This window comes from Pichia kudriavzevii, chromosome 2, assembly GCF_003054445.1.
Source record: "Pichia kudriavzevii chromosome 2, complete sequence".
Taxonomy (NCBI): Eukaryota; Fungi; Ascomycota; class Pichiomycetes; order Pichiales; family Pichiaceae; genus Pichia; species Pichia kudriavzevii.
This window is the reverse complement of record NC_042507.1, coordinates 2601423-2618096: the sequence shown is the minus strand read 5'-3', so window position 1 is coordinate 2618096 and position 16674 is coordinate 2601423. Positions and strand designations below refer to the sequence as shown.

The 16674-nt window shown below is 39.0% G+C and overlaps 4 protein-coding genes across 4 annotated transcripts, besides 2 other annotated features; 1 reads left to right on the top strand and 3 right to left on the bottom strand.

Moving 5' to 3' along the window:
• Window positions 1–985: 985 nt before the first annotated feature.
• Window positions 986–1045: a tandem repeat (tandem repeat).
• A 56-nt stretch (window positions 1046–1101) lies between these two features.
• Window positions 1102–3132, bottom strand: C5L36_0B12320 (uncharacterized protein; the record flags this gene model as incomplete). The annotated part of the gene is made up of 1 exon (XM_029465621.1): window positions 1102–3132. One exon carries the CDS (start codon window positions 3130–3132, stop codon window positions 1102–1104), a length of 2031 nt encoding a protein of 676 aa, XP_029321480.1.
• A 5487-nt stretch (window positions 3133–8619) lies between these two features.
• Window positions 8620–8679: a tandem repeat (tandem repeat).
• A 56-nt stretch (window positions 8680–8735) lies between these two features.
• Window positions 8736–10733, bottom strand: C5L36_0B12310 (uncharacterized protein; the record flags this gene model as incomplete). The annotated part of the gene is made up of 1 exon (XM_029465620.1): window positions 8736–10733. One exon carries the CDS (start codon window positions 10731–10733, stop codon window positions 8736–8738), a length of 1998 nt encoding a protein of 665 aa, XP_029321479.1.
• An 862-nt stretch (window positions 10734–11595) lies between these two features.
• C5L36_0B12300 (uncharacterized protein) lies at window positions 11596–12285 on the top strand (the record flags this gene model as incomplete). The annotated part of the gene is made up of 1 exon (XM_029465619.1): window positions 11596–12285. The coding sequence occupies one exon, from the start codon at window positions 11596–11598 to the stop codon at window positions 12283–12285; it is 690 nt and encodes a 229-aa protein (XP_029321478.1).
• Window positions 12286–13232: 947 nt separating this feature from the next.
• On the bottom strand, window positions 13233–15692 carry C5L36_0B12290 (uncharacterized protein; the record flags this gene model as incomplete). The annotated part of the gene is made up of 1 exon (XM_029465618.1): window positions 13233–15692. One exon carries the CDS (start codon window positions 15690–15692, stop codon window positions 13233–13235), a length of 2460 nt encoding a protein of 819 aa, XP_029321477.1.
• Between the last annotated feature and the right edge of the window lie 982 nt (window positions 15693–16674).

Below are 16674 nucleotides of genomic sequence, written 5' to 3'. Positions count from 1 at the left end.
TTAGCTGCCAGTCAATCATATTTCTTGAATGAACTCTGCAAAACTTATTACCTAGAGTGTGCATTTTAATTGTGATTGTGGTCACTTCATGTCACAGTCGACAATCTTGAAACATTTTCATACAAATATTTTTGTTTAGTATGTTGAGCTTGAAAGCAGTGTGTTTCTATGGAACTTTTCTTTTACCTTTGAAACTTTCTGCAAAAAGCAGTTATGGCTTAACAACCTACAAAAGAATTATTCTAAAGGTAACCACGCTGCAAACATTTCGATATAAATCCTTCAAGGGCCTCAACAGTTAAACATTGAAACACGTTTGCTTCATAACTTGTACAAAGCTCAAATAAATCCACGTCAATTATTCTTTTACTGTCTCTTCTATCTGAATATAACTGATAGTGTTGCCGAGAGTGACACCATTATTCCAATTAACAACCACTATATACGTCAGTTTTAAGCTTCTAATTAACCCCCTACAATTTTGTACCAAAATACAACTTCTTTAAATATGCGGCAAGATTTATAGAGACTTTGTTTTACTTAAACCCACAGTGCTGTCTCATGCAAATGAAATTAAAACCCAATCATGGAAATTGCTGGGATGCTATCGGTAGTTCAAATCCACCTACAATTTGTTTGGTTTTCCAGACAACACCAAATTGCTTTTACCATGACGGATTATCCACCAAACAAGTCAATCAAAGCTGAAAGGGGGAAATAATATAAAGCAAAACCTACAAAGCAAAAACGATAAACTAAAAACCATTGTAGCACACAATATCAAAGCTAAGAAAAAAAAGTTCAGCATCTTTTTATAAATTTTGGTAAAAGCCTAACCTGACCAATCCTAGGGATTTATCTACGAATATTTATATTGGTTGTTTTTTTTTATTTTTCCTGGAACTTCAAAAAAATATAGGCATATTGCAAGTTCTAGTTTTAAAAGTTTGGTTTATACGCAATACCATGTAATAAAGGACTGCCTGAAATAATCCTGACAACAAATATTCGGTGTCTTTTTTAGTGGGACCCTGGTAAAGGGTTAAAAATTGTAGTTTGCCATACCAACTGTCTTGTATTGATATCCATAGCACTTTCTTATTACATTGTTGTCATTTCCAAATATGCGATTTGTTCAAGGACCTCTCGACACGCTTCCTCCGTGGAGACTTCCTCTCGTTCAAACACATGGAACCTTATTTTATCTTCGCATAGCAACTTCTCCATGTTTCGCCATGTCTCCAACTCAAAGTCGTACTTGGCAACGTTGGGGAATTCGTCTCCGTACAAACGACTTCTCCCCGTGTCCCCCTTGTGAGGAACCCGTTCGTCGTGGTACTTTCTCCACGGATGTAGTTCCCTGCTCTTGACATGCAGAAGAAGCACCGCTGGCTGCTCCGCCACCTCCTCGGTGCTGTCCCGGTACCGTTCTGCTATCTCGTAGTCCTCCGTTGCATCAAACTGGGCCATTGCGTTGGCTCTCCACTTCTCCTGCACCAGACTACCCACAAACTCCGGCATCTTCTTCACCGTGTAGTACTTCTTGTCCAGTGCATGTGCTGCCGCAATAAACGTCTCCTTGTCTCCCTGCCCCGATGCGCCCTGCGAGAGTATCGGGTAGTAGTACTCGGGTCCATATGTGTTGTAGTACATCGACAAGATGATCGTGCCAATGTGCTCCCGCTTCGATATCAGCAACTGGCTCGAGTCACTGCTTGGATCTGCCATGGTGCCCTCCAGCTGGTGTAGCGGTACATCCTCCTCCTTCTCACACACTTGGGTAAACCGCTGGCCGTATTCGGTGTATCCATAGACCCGTCTCTCGGTATCTGTGGTGATTTCCTTCCCGATGATTGTGTAGAACCTTGGATGTGTGGTCCGTTTCCACAGGTCGGGCCACGTCACCATCCCGTTCTCCTGGAACGGCTTCGAATAGAACAGCTTCTCCGGGTTGTCCAGCAGATAGTTGTCTGCATCCAACAGCAACACCTCCTCAAAACTGGACAGCGCCAAGGCCACACTCTTGTACTGGTGCCTGTGTATCTTGTTGCGGTGTCTCACCTTGCCGCTGATCAAACCCGGCAGGAACAGGCACCGTGCGTTGTAGCGGGGATATACGTTCTTGCACATGTCCAGGCTGTATTCATGGTAGGAAGGTATCAACACCTCGACAGGAAGGTTACACCCGCTGTCCCGGATGTTCATGATGGATAGCATGATTGACCACGAGGACTCCTTGCCACCGACATACACTATTCCCCGTGTGCCCGGCTCGTAGATGTCGTTTGGGTATATGCTGGACAACGTGCGGACAAACCGGTGGTGGGTGTCCTGTAACGCCTGCACGTCACTGTCCTCCAGGATGAGATGGCTGCTCAACTCGTCGACGGTCAAGCATGGGGTCGTTTGCCTGTTTGCGTACACTGCATTCGATATTCTACCGTTCATGTAGTGTGACAAAGGCCTGATGTTCGGCTTGTTGGCTAAGATCAACTGGAATATATTTGTAAAGTACTCGGAACGTTCCGGTAATAACGTATCGTTCAGAGAATCTTCATAGATGAATTCCATCACCTGTTTTTTGTGTGATTTCCATTCTTTTCCATATATTGAGCCAAATTGGATCTCCTCACTGGTGTTAGCAAGTAGGTTTTGAATAAGGTCATTTCTAGCGTCTACGCTTTTATTTGAAGTGAAGCTCACCAATTTCTCCACGACTACATCGATAATCTGCTCAAGAGCATTCAATTCTTCTACTAGGTAATTGTTTTCGTGTTTTAGCAGGTGAACTTTTTGTTCTTCCCTTTCGATTGCGTGTTTGATGTCCCGAATGCTACTATCAAATTCTTCATCTTGTTTTGTTTGCAAAGGTTTTGAATCCTTGTCATGTATCTCTTGAAAATAATATTTTCCTTCAGTTTCTGTGATATGTTTGACCTCTTCAAAGTAATGTGAATTTGCATATCCTAGGTTATTTTCGTGTGGTACCACAAGATGCTTTCCATCAGGAGAAACAGAAGAGTAAATTGATTTTATTGAAGCCAATAAGGTGAGGCATAATATTGCCGCAGCAACAAATATAAAATATAAAAGCTTTGATGAGTTCTGCGGTTCAAAATGTTGATGAAGCATAGCTTTGGGTAGAATCGAGATCTTTCCAACAAAAATGGTAGAAGTTAAACAGAAAAATGATATTTACTGAGTGATAGTAAAAAGACGCATTTTATTATATACTGTAACAAATGTAGTCAAGTTACTGCTCTGAGTATTAGAAGCGAATTGATTGGCATCCGTGCTTCTAGACATTTGTTCGACCGAAAAACAAGTGTATTTACATCAAAGATTCCTAACACAGGGATATTGAAACAAAGCATCGCTAAAACAGATGTTTTTTTTTTTTTTTGCATACGCTGGAGATTTTCCTACATGGATGGACAACTATTGACGCAAGATTGATGTGTGAAGGTTGAAAGTTTGTTCATGCTTTTTCTTTCCAGGACATAAAAACTTCTTGCACCCCGAAGAACAATCGCCTAACTTCGATTGCTTATAAATTACCATTGCATAAACACATGAATGGTATTGGCCTAAAAGGTGCGTTTCCCTTTGTACTGTGGTTCATTTACGTCCTAGTAAAAACGTACTTGTAATGGAATTTTGTATGTGAATTCATTTCCTTCGGCGTTTTGCGTCCTTCCAGGAGTAGAAGGACGTACTCTTTGAATATGTACACACTTTGTCTATTTAAAACACCGATTTCCTGTCCCCCGTCCAATTCTCTCCACTCTGATTCAAAAAGAGAACTCTTGTCTAAACCGAGATGCAAATCCCTGGCAATATTGCTCAATTGATGAACGGGTTTGATATGTCCGGTACGAAAGTATCGAGTATGGGCTTGCGTATGCATGTTTAATGAGGGTTTATGTCTTACATTAGGGAGGGGGGATATAAAGAAAGGCCGAAAGTTGATGCACATAGACAGCTTAACCAGGATACAAATCGGGACGTACATGTAAAATGAAACAATTGCTCCGGTATTAAACTTTAGTGGTATGCTATAAGGTCTTTCTCCGGTCAAAATGTCTTCCAAAGATGGAAACCGGGTATTAATCAATACCTCCAACCAGAAAAAACTTAATATTATGGTTGGTGTCGCGAAGATAATTGCGGAGCTATTGGATTAACTTAGTTTGACACTCCAGTCCCACACGCGATGGATCCTTGAGACCAATTGGAAAGAAACTTGATAATCATAGGGCTAGTACTTAGAGTTTATACGTAGTGACAAACGTTGTTTCTGTCGACATCACAATAGTAGTTACATTATAGACGCATTAGTGGAAGTATCCCGAACAAACTCCATATCCAATTTGTCAGCTTTATACGCATCCACGATGAATTAAGAATACGTTCCAGGTGGTTAAGCGTATTTGCTACGTTGGTAAACGGTCCATAGCTACGTTTTCTTATCTGCACTAGATAGTCTATGTTGAATGTATATTAGTCAATGCTGATTGCTCCGTTGCTTTTCGTTGTTCTTGTGTATTCATATTCCCAGTTCAATTTTAGTGTCTTTGTTTCTATATTTATTGTGGATTCCGGTTTTGATGCAAGGAAAAAGTAAGAGAATATTGGCTTGATCGTAGGGATACGCTTTTTCATTTGATGCAAGAAAGAAAAAAAACACCTTAGGTAGGATTGGCAGTGGTTATCATTCTTTAAAAACTTGAAAAGAGCAAATGGTTTATACGTCCTCCACTACTAATACTTTGTTTCCACGTATTAGTTATAGAAAGCAAAACACTTTTTAAGTCACGTAAGCAAAGACCGAAAAGGCCAAAACAAAACTTAAGTGGACAAAAATCGTTTACAGGGATATTTGAATAAGGACCACAAAAAGCAGCCAAGATTCTAAATGTTCCAGTCAATTGCGGAGACTAGTTGAATCCTGTTTCCAAGACACATTTGAATCAAATAAAAACGACTATGATAACGCGTCACAATTTGAGTGCTGACAAGACCTTGAATAAAAATAGGCATTTTGTTGATCATTTTCTGTGCAATATGGTTTTATAGGTGAGAATGTAGAATCAATAGGATGTGTAATATGGTCTAGTGTGTTTGCAGGATGTGTCTTTCAAGTTCAAGTTTATGCTGCAGTAAGATGTTTTAAATCGTTTGATTTTTTTAAATACCTATATTTTTTTTGTATTATAACCAACAATTTTGATACAACCATAATAAACTTCCTTTTTAGTATGGGCCTAAAAAAACCTCAGAAGTACCTTGTGGCTTTTCAAAAAAACATTAGATATTCACATAATTATTGGATCTTTTGATTTATTTGGTATAAATTGTATTCATTTGGCTTTTCCAAGATTTATGATAATTTACGATACAGCTATACTTATTTGAAATTCATTGAAATTAAAAACTCCCTTCATAAATTTGTTTAGCGTTTTCCATGTATTATTTTCACCATTCGAATATATTGCTTGCTTTCGTTTGTAAAAATCACTTTTCGGTGTGCACTATTCATTTTTCACAAACCATGCTCCCAATGTTTTTCGTATCTGTCACCTTGTGGCATTTTTTTGATGATTCTCTCAGCACGCCGTTAGACATTCGATATATATTATGTATCTCCCAGCATTTACCAAAGACACACAAATCCTTGATAAAAGCATTCGTTTTAATTTTGCCCCTGTTGTTAAATCCAAGTGTATGGTGAATTCTTGAAAAATCTTTTGATGGTTAAATTAATAATTATCAATTGAGGAAATTTAGGTAAAATATATTCTTCTGTATATCTTTTCTGTTTGTAATTTATTTTTTATTAGAATTTTGTAGCTTACTAGGTTCCATAGTTTGTTTATGGACAACTAAAAAAAAACATAACATCTGTAACTTAAACACCATGCATTAGGACTGACCTATGATCGTTTGAACCAAACTTTTAGCTCAAGTAAAACTCAAATTAAAAAAAAATGCCATCATGTATTTCCTTCTCAGGGTACATTCAACTAGAATTAGTTTGAAAACTTTCAATGCTTTTGTTTGTGATTCAACTTTTTGGCGCCAATGAACATCCTGATCTACTTTTTTAGCTTGTTTCTCGTTGGTTTCCACTCTCAATAGCATACACTGGTGATGCTCCTAGGGATAACACTTTAGGTTTCTGGATCTGTTGTCAGTATGTATCTTTCTACTCTTTCTGTATTTTTGTTTTACCCCATTCAAATCATTTTGTAAAGCAAATATATAGTTGCAGATTAATATTGTTGGGAATTGAAATAGACTAGAATTCTTGATTTTTCGGGAGAAAAATGAAGAAATAGCTATATATATCTATTAAACCAATACCCAATCCTTCCATTTCCTCTTTGGATAAAAAATTTTTGATGGTTTCATCAGTCAACCATAAACCAACGATATAATATATAATATCAGTTTATTTACACCCTCTGGTATGAAAAGTATCTATTGAAATCTTTCAAAATGAAATTTGAAAAATATCCAACGAACAGCTTCAGAGAATAATAATAGTATATAGATAAAAAGGCACTTAAAATTGTCTTACCTTATTGTGTGGTGGGTTTCCAAGAAAAAACAAAATCCCGATTAAAAGGGGTTCATTTCAAAGTATTTGCTAAATGCGTATTGGTGCAGATGGATATGCGCATATTAACATACACGCAAAAATCGACTCCAACCTATGTAAAATGTTGATGACGCAATATGGATCCTAAACTAGGAGCTATAGCTTTCATTTTTTAGTGTACAATGATCGAACCACTATTAAAGGCTAGTCTAAATGGTTTAGTTGCTACAAGGCTATATACACTTGGTGAGTATTCAAAAAGGAGCAATTGACTGCTCCTTTCCCCTTCCATTTGTTCTGTTATGAGGCTTAACTTTAAAATTGTATGTATCTTACCCTTGTGAGAATCTATAGAAAATCCTTGCTAAAATAGTTTGAATCTGTTGTCTGTAGTAAAGTTTCTAAGTACTAGACGTATATTTTGCTGAAACAAGCTATACCTTTGAATCTCTTTTTCGATTGTACGTTTATTTCATACACAACCTTCACACAAAGCTCGAAAGCACGGAACAGCTGGAGCAATAAGTGGTATATGACTGCACGGTCTATTTTGGTCCGCTCTTTTGTTAGTGGTTTGGTTTAGATGCATGCAAGCGGAACAACCTACAGTGTATTCCTTACATGATACGATGTACGGAAGAATAAATGTAGATCCTCGTCAAAGCGTACTTTTCTGGCATCATCTGGAAGATCTCTGTATGTTCCCAAATAAGGTTTTAGTATCATGTTGTCCATCAGTTGCGCAAGGAGTTAAACCCTTCTCAACAGAGGGGGCGTGCGGTAATAAAATCCAACAACGGCCATTAAGAAAAAATTTGCCTTCCACCGCGGTACCCGAAAGAGAAAAGAAAAGCTTAGCATTATATGGAAAGACATTCAAGAAATTGGATTCGTGGTGCTTGGCGATTTCCCGTGAATGGAGGAATTGCTGTAAATGGCAATGTGAATTTTCTTGGCTCCACGAAGTTGTACAACAGTGTAAGTGTTTCTGAAGTATATGCTGAAAGTGTTCCAACCTATTGATGTAATACATTTAGCTGCCAGTCAATCATATTTCTTGAATGAACTCTGCAAAACTTATTACCTAGAGTGTGCATTTTAATTGTGATTGTGGTCACTTCATGTCACAGTCGACAATCTTGAAACATTTTCATACAAATATTTTTGTTTAGTATGTTGAGCTTGAAAGCAGTGTGTTTCTATGGAACTTTTCTTTTACCTTTGAAACTTTCTGCAAAAAGCAGTTATGGCTTAACAACCTACAAAAGAATTATTCTAAAGGTAACCACGCTGCAAACATTTCGATATAAATCCTTCAAGGGCCTCAACAGTTAAACATTGAAACACGTTTGCTTCATAACTTGTACAAAGCTCAAATAAATCCACGTCAATTATTCTTTTACTGTCTCTTCTATCTGAATATAACTGATAGTGTTGCCGAGAGTGACACCATTATTCCAATTAACAACCACTATATACGTCAGTTTTAAGCTTCTAATTAACCCCCTACAATTTTGTACCAAAATACAACTTCTTTAAATATGCGGCAAGATTTATAGAGACTTTGTTTTACTTAAACCCACAGTGCTGTCTCATGCAAATGAAATTAAAACCCAATCATGGAAATTGCTGGGATGCTATCGGTAGTTCAAATCCACCTACAATTTGTTTGGTTTTCCAGACAACACCAAATTGCTTTTACCATGACGGATTATCCACCAAACAAGTCAATCAAAGCTGAAAGGGGGAAATAATATAAAGCAAAACCTACAAAGCAAAAACGATAAACTAAAAACCATTGTAGCACACAATATCAAAGCTAAGAAAAAAAAGTTCAGCATCTTTTTATAAATTTTGGTAAAAGCCTAACCTGACCAATCCTAGGGATTTATCTACGAATATTTATATTGGTTGTTTTTTTTTATTTTTCCTGGAACTTCAAAAAAATATAGGCATATTGCAAGTTCTAGTTTTAAAAGTTTGGTTTATACGCAATACCATGTAATAAAGGACTGCCTGAAATAATCCTGACAACAAATATTCGGTGTCTTTTTTAGTGGGACCCTGGTAAAGGGTTAAAAATTGTAGTTTGCCATACCAACTGTCTTGTATTGATATCCATAGCACTTTCTTATTACATTGTTGTCATTTCCAAATATGCGATTTGTTCAAGGACCTCTCGACACGCTTCCTCCGTGGAGACTTCCTCTCGTTCAAACACATGGAACCTTATTTTATCTTCGCATAGCAACTTCTCCATGTTTCGCCATGTCTCCAACTCAAAGTCGTACTTGGCAACGTTGGGGAATTCGTCTCCGTACAAACGACTTCTCCCCGTGTCCCCCTTGTGAGGAACCCGTTCGTCGTGGTACTTTCTCCACGGATGTAGTTCCCTGCTCTTGACATGCAGAAGAAGCACCGCTGGCTGCTCCGCCACCTCCTCGGTGCTGTCCCGGTACCGTTCTGCTATCTCGTAGTCCTCCGTTGCATCAAACTGGGCCATTGCGTTGGCTCTCCACTTCTCCTGCACCAGACTACCCACAAACTCCGGCATCTTCTTCACCGTGTAGTACTTCTTGTCCAGTGCATGTGCTGCCGCAATAAACGTCTCCTTGTCTCCCTGCCCCGATGCGCCCTGCGAGAGTATCGGGTAGTAGTACTCGGGTCCATATGTGTTGTAGTACATCGACAAGATGATCGTGCCAATGTGCTCCCGCTTCGATATCAGCAACTGGCTCGAGTCACTGCTTGGATCTGCCATGGTGCCCTCCAGCTGGTGTAGCGGTACATCCTCCTCCTTCTCACACACTTGGGTAAACCGCTGGCCGTATTCGGTGTATCCATAGACCCGTCTCTCGGTATCTGTGGTGATTTCCTTCCCGATGATTGTGTAGAACCTTGGATGTGTGGTCCGTTTCCACAGGTCGGGCCACGTCACCATCCCGTTCTCCTGGAACGGCTTCGAATAGAACAGCTTCTCCGGGTTGTCCAGCAGATAGTTGTCTGCATCCAACAGCAACACCTCCTCAAAACTGGACAGCGCCAAGGCCACACTCTTGTACTGGTGCCTGTGTATCTTGTTGCGGTGTCTCACCTTGCCGCTGATCAAACCCGGCAGGAACAGGCACCGTGCGTTGTAGCGGGGATATACGTTCTTGCACATGTCCAGGCTGTATTCATGGTAGGAAGGTATCAACACCTCGACAGGAAGGTTACACCCGCTGTCCCGGATGTTCATGATGGATAGCATGATTGACCACGAGGACTCCTTGCCACCGACATACACTATTCCCCGTGTGCCCGGCTCGTAGATGTCGTTTGGGTATATGCTGGACAACGTGCGGACAAACCGGTGGTGGGTGTCCTGTAACGCCTGCACGTCACTGTCCTCCAGGATGAGATGGCTGCTCAACTCGTCGACGGTCAAGCATGGGGTCGTTTGCCTGTTTGCGTACACTGCATTCGATATTCTACCGTTCATGTAGTGTGACAAAGGCCTGATGTTCGGCTTGTTGGCTAAGATCAACTGGAATATATTTGTAAAGTACTCGGAACGTTCCGGTAATAACGTATCGTTCAGAGAATCTTCATAGATGAATTCCATCACCTGTTTTTTGTGTGAATTCCATTCTTGATGGTACATGGGGTTGAACTGGTGTTCATCACTGTCGTCAACCTTAAGTTTAGTCAATAGTTCAAACTCGAGCTTTGATTCTTTAGGGTTACCTGCATCGTGCATCATTGGCCTCCTTCTGGCACGGTTGTCCCTTAGCCTATTTACCTCTTTCTTTGTTTCTTGCAGTTGTTCTAATAACTTCTCGTTCTCTAGCTCAAAGGCCCTTTCGTCTTGCTTTTCCTGTTCTATCAACGCCTTCAGATACTGGTTTTCTAGCTCGATATCACTTTCTGCATTGTCCTGCTGGGATGTTGCTTCCCTACTAGCATCAAATGGAACGGAAGTGTCACTATTTTTCTGCTGTTCAGGAACTTTTTCCACCCTTTTAGAAAACAACAGAGAAGGTACATCGAGATTGGTATATGTGAACGTGAACGTAATGATAACAATACCAGTGACAAAGAGAAAGACCAGATATTTGGGGGTTTTCAATGTCTTCTTAGTTGGATTACACATTATAATTTTTTTTCCGTTGCTTCCTTCTTCCCTCTCTTTATATCTCTCTCTTCTCTATTAGATTCTCTACCAATACGAATTTAACCTGTATATGTTGGGGGGGTTATTGTTGTCTGCTATAAACACACTAAAGAAAGAAAACACATATGTAACAGTACAAAATAGTACAAAGATGTAGGGGTCCATGAAAATTACTTTGGTGATGGTTATATATGAAACCCAAACATGTGGGCACGATGGATATGAACGAATGAAATTGTGGATTGATAAATTGACTTGAGAACGTGCTATTAATAACCAAATGCACATGTGCATGGGTGTTGTATTGGTCGGAATTATGTATCCGCCACCGGATGGCAATTATAGTGCTTTTTTTTTTTTGTGGTGTTTCTCGATCGGCAACTTCTCCAAGAATTTTTTTTAGAGAATTTTTTTCTTAGGACTACTTTTCCATATAAGAAGGGTTTCTCTAGTTTGATCTGCATATTTTTTAGTTCTAAACAAAGCTTGTTTGGAGCTATTTCAGAGACGGTAGTTATTAATTGAGCAATTCAAACAAAATGGTACAGAAACGGACATTTAGGCTGGTAGAGAGGAAACTATCGAGCGTGGCATCATATGACACTGCACGCGGGTTCTAGAGTCATGCATGCGTAATTGAAACAGGGTAAATATGGGTGATAAGGGTACCAAGGGTAAATATAAGGGTGGTTATGAAAGATAGAGTTAACGAGGGTACACAATAGATTGGGAGGTGTTGTGGAGAATGGACAATTCATAGATACACAACCGTTTAAAGCACCACGTTTAAAGTTCTCCAGAGGTTTCGTACTCACCGGTACCGACCTTGTGGTGTTGCGGAATGACAATGGCGTCGCCGTCTTCGGGTAACCTGAACTCGTGTGGATCCAAATGGAAAGTCTCACCCTCATCTGTGAACTCGTCACTCCCAATGATGTGGTGCTTTGGAATCTCAATATCAGCTTGTTGCAACCGCTCGTTTTCTTCTTTCCGTATCCGTTCTTTTTCTTCTTGTTCCCTTTGTTTCCTCTCCTTCTCTGCTTGCTCTGCTTGCTCTGCTTGCTCTGCCTTTTTCTTCTCATCGGCTTCCTTGTTCAAACGTTCCTCCTCTCTCAAACGTTCCTCCTCTCTCAAACGTTCCTCCTCTCTCAAACGTTCCTCCTTGAGACGTTCTTCCTCCTCCTTCTTCTTCTTCAGAGCTTCTTCCTCTTTTTCCTTCATCAACTTGTCCTCCTGTTCAAAGTGTATCTCATCCACCCCCTTGGACCCGCTTTTCACCGTACCCCCTGCTGTAATAGTCACTTCCTTCTCATCGCCTGATATAAACGGCGACTCTTGGCCGAGTAAGAAACGACTGTCATTCTCGGTGTGGAATACAAACGATATCCCAATCAGTACCAACACCAACACCGCCAAAATAAAACACCTCGTTAAAATCGACTTCTTAAACATTCCGATGCCACCTACAGGAATACGGTACGTGTATCACTTGTGCCTTACTATTATTGCAGATATCTACAACCTCCAATGATGCAACGTCAATGTCAGTCTTCAGCACAAAAAACAAAAAAAAAAAAAACAATCTAATTTCTCGTGTCGCTATTTTTGTCTATTTTTTCTTGTTTTTTTTTTTTTCTTGTTCTTTATTGTATTTTTTCCCTCACCCTCTGATTGTATTGTACCCCTTCTCGTGATTTCATACTGGAAAGGTAAAGACTGCCATCTTTGAAGAGGGTGGCCTCCACGGCGTTTGCAATATTATCAATATGTAGTTTCTGCAATTCGACATCACGCCGCGCCACGACCAAACGGGAATATTGCGTTGCACTTCTCCATGGTGAGATGAGTTTTGAGTTGCTGCATCAAAATATGGGTCTCAAGAGTAGCTTCTATTTTAAACCAATGCAGAATTACGTCTTCCTGGCAAAGATGTTCAGCAGATCGTACCGTATTGGCTTTTCTTTATCCTTTCCCCTCCCCCCGCTGCAGTTGCTCTCTCTTTCTTCCGCATACTATGTTGATAGCAAAAAATAGGGCGTCTGTATATAAATGTAAGCTGGTTTCTACTACATGCAGCCCTTTTGCAATTGAGTTAAGGATAGCCCTTTCGTCATTGAAGAGTGTAAACAAATAGTATGGTCTTTTCGATCCAACCAAGATAAGTTAACAAGTGACTGATGTTATACTACTATATGTACTATAAAATGAATGCATGAATTACATATTTCTTTCTGAATGAATGATTGACTGAAGTTAGTGCATATTGGAAAACAAATGAGAGGGAAACAAATTAGAGGGAAACATAAGGAAAAACAAAATGGAAAAACAAAATGGAAAACAAAATGGAAAAACAAAACACAAGAACAAATGGAACATAAACATAAAAGGCAAAAACAGGACACAGGGGCTGTAAAAAAAAGAACAAAATGTGGATTCCAATATTGGTATTTATTAAGATATTGAGAAAAGTGTTGATGTTTATTTATCATGTTTACCCTCACGATCTAAGATGTGGTCTAATGCAATGACGGATTCCCAATCAGGATAGATTGGTCTTCTTTCGCCCCCTTTAGGACCATCTTTATCAATGAAATCGTATAGTAATTTGACATATTCGTGATTCATACATGAGTCGCCCCTACGGTCGTTCGAACCTTCAGTGCATAACTCATCCTTCAACCAGAGGCCGATTTTGGATCTCCATGTGAACCCAGCAAATGACCAACCCGTTTTACGATTTGGAAACTCTCTGTCTAAAATTCTAGGATAGACCTCTTGGACATAACCATATTCACCTTCAAACAAACATTTCTTCATGTTCTCCAACTCACTAAACCTGTAATAATGATTATTATTGCCGCCAATTAAATCACCATCTTTGATTATGTCCTCAGCTGTTATGCCATATTGCTTCAACATCTTGAAATACTCACTCTTGATTTCAGAATGAATATTATAGAAGTCTCGAGTAAGATCTTTTTCAACATCATGCACCTTACTTAATTTGGTAATGTCAATATACATACCTGTATGTATATCAATAAACCTTGCATCAATTGCGTTTGCACCATTGCTATTCTTTCTGTCAAAGAAATTACCTCCAATGTCAAGGAAATACTGACCATAACCACTTGATAGTTCATCGTCTGTTGTGACATCGATAATCAGAGATTGATTGAAATTTTTAGCTAATCTCCACATACTCTCAGTACTAATTTGGACATCATGGTCGGAGTCCCATGGTAACATAAACTCATTGAAGGAGTAACCTAATAAAGTTCCATGGGCTAACCAGGTATGAATATTTTCTGTTGTGGTAAATCTCAACCAGGCTCTAATAATTCTATTCAATGTTGAAGTTTTCTTATAGCTGTTTGTTTTACTTCTAACATTGAAAAACCTCCAATCAAAGTGAGATCCATCAGTACCATCTAGCTCACATTCGTGGAAAAATTTTGGATAGTTTTCCCTAGGATAAAGATTCATTTCAAGTTCTATCTTTTCCAATAATTTCCTATCAAGTGAATTTTCAATTTCATGGTTTGGTAATCTTTGTTTGATTTCATCCATATTTTTAGGCATATCAAACTCCTCCCTTGACATTTGGTAACTCAACTCCTCTTGCAAGGTATGAGGATCTTGGTTGATTTTGGAAACTTCATAAATTGAAGAACTATTTTTATTGATTTCACTTGGCTTGATGGTTTCTAGAATTTTTTGCATCAACTTATTAATCGGCGGTAGGTATAATTTCTCGGGATCCTCCGTTTCATCATTGGTAATCTTACTAACGAGTGAATGATTATAGACATGCTTCTCCTTCAGCTTTTCGTCTTGAATTGGAACAATGATATCAGTTTTGGTTTTACCATCAACATAAACCAATCGCTCTGGTGGAGACAGCTCGTGTAATGAATAAACACTACCATGAATAATCCTTGCTGGAATTGAAATCTTCTTTGAATCAAAAGGAGCAGTAACTTTAAATCTTGGATATAAATTGTTATCCATGGATTGGAACTCCTCCTCGCTCAAACCAGAACAAGCAGGTACGGCTTCTTGTTTCTCTGGTGTATTTTTAGGAAATCCAATCAGTTCACCATAGTCATCACAACCCATAATTGGCTGATTATTGTGTCTTTCGAGAAAATCTTTACCAGGCAATAACCTTGAATCAAAATCCAACCAATCGGCCCAACTAAATTTGAACTTCAAATCAGTACTTAAAACGCCGTTATTTTCACCAATAGTCTTATAAATTTCATTCAAGTACGACGCAGGAGTGATTCTTTTATCAAATTCAATTTCATGATGATATCTGGTGAGATCGTGTTCCTTATCATCCTTTAGATGTTTCAATAAATCAACGATTTCTTCGTTTGTCAAATAATCAGTTTTATCAAAGTCATAATAAGTGAAATTCTTAATATTAACAAAATGGGTCTTTCTCCTTTCAGCATCTTTTCTTAGCTGTTCTTGCTCCTTTCTCCTTTCTTCTTCCTTCTTCTTACGTTCCTCCTCTTTCCTCTTTTCCTCCTCTTCCTGTTTTCTCTTTTCCTCTTCCTCTTTCAACCTTTGTTCCTCGATCTTCTTCCTCTCTTCTTCCTCTTGTTTCTTCTTCTCCTCCTCCAACTTCTTCTTCTGCTCTTCTTGTTTCTTCTTCTCCTCTTCTTGTTTCTTCTTCTCCTCAAGTTCCTTCCTTATCCTCTCCTTTTCGGCAAGTTCTTCCTTATATTCTTTGTACTGTTTGACCTCTTCGTTTTCGACACTGGAAAACTGCTGATTCAACTTATTTTGCAACTCGGGACTTAATTTATGATGCAATAGTTTTACCTCTTTCCATTCATGGAAAGAAGTCGACGACGATATAAAAATAACCAAGCTTATGGAAAACAAAACAGCCAACAGAGATATCAGCCTCTTGTTCAGAATCAGCATCCTATACTATTTGTGACTGTAATGTGCTTAACGATGGACAATTGGATAATGAAATTAAGCAGTCTAGTGTAAGCGAAAGAAGAAGGGTGTGTGACTTGTGAGAAATCCAACTACTAAATAAAATAACTTCTTCGAGGCTGAGACCCTTCAGGTACCGCCTTCAAATGACAATGATGAAATTGTCAATCTTGGAGAGCCAGATATTATTATGCTTTTTTGCATCAAAATTGTAGCTTTGGGGGGAAATAAAAGAAAATCGCGCCTCTTTTTACGGTGGATATTGATGTAAGTACTTTTTTAGCCTCTCATTCGTAAACTAAGTTTTTATACTTTTTACAGAGTGCAGTAAAATGGTGGCAATAATACTACATAGGATACCGTTATAGAGAACACGTTCTTAAGAGTTCTAGCTGTACGGGATTGTAGACACGTTGTGGTTCACTAGAGGACCCTCTTTAATGCATCACGGTATCCAATCCGTAACCCCCTCTTTTGTTCTTCTCATCTAGCCTAATATAAATATAGACACATTGGCTCTAAAATTGACACTAGTTGTAACGCTAACACCACTACCCATAATGACATTAAAAATTAGCAGCGAAATTAATACCAACACTAACACTAGCATCTGCAGATAACATATCCAACTTCACCTTGCATTATACCTTGGTGGAAATCACATTCCCCGCTATCTCCAAAAATCGGCCCAAGTCGTATAGAGATATTCCCCTTCTATGAGGATGCAGTATCCGGCCCTTGCCATCATTTCAAAGCCAGGAGTTTTGTACTTATGTTACATCGTACTACATCTGCATTCTACCCAAAAGGGGCAATTTGTAAGCCCACGAAAAAAAAAAACAAAAAAAACACGCACTGTAGGAGAATGCCCCTTTTAGGAAATAAATTGCCCATTTACAAATTAAAGTTTGAACTAAGTTTGAAAAAGGACCCTCTATGCCAGTCCAGACCCTCCGTGTAGAAA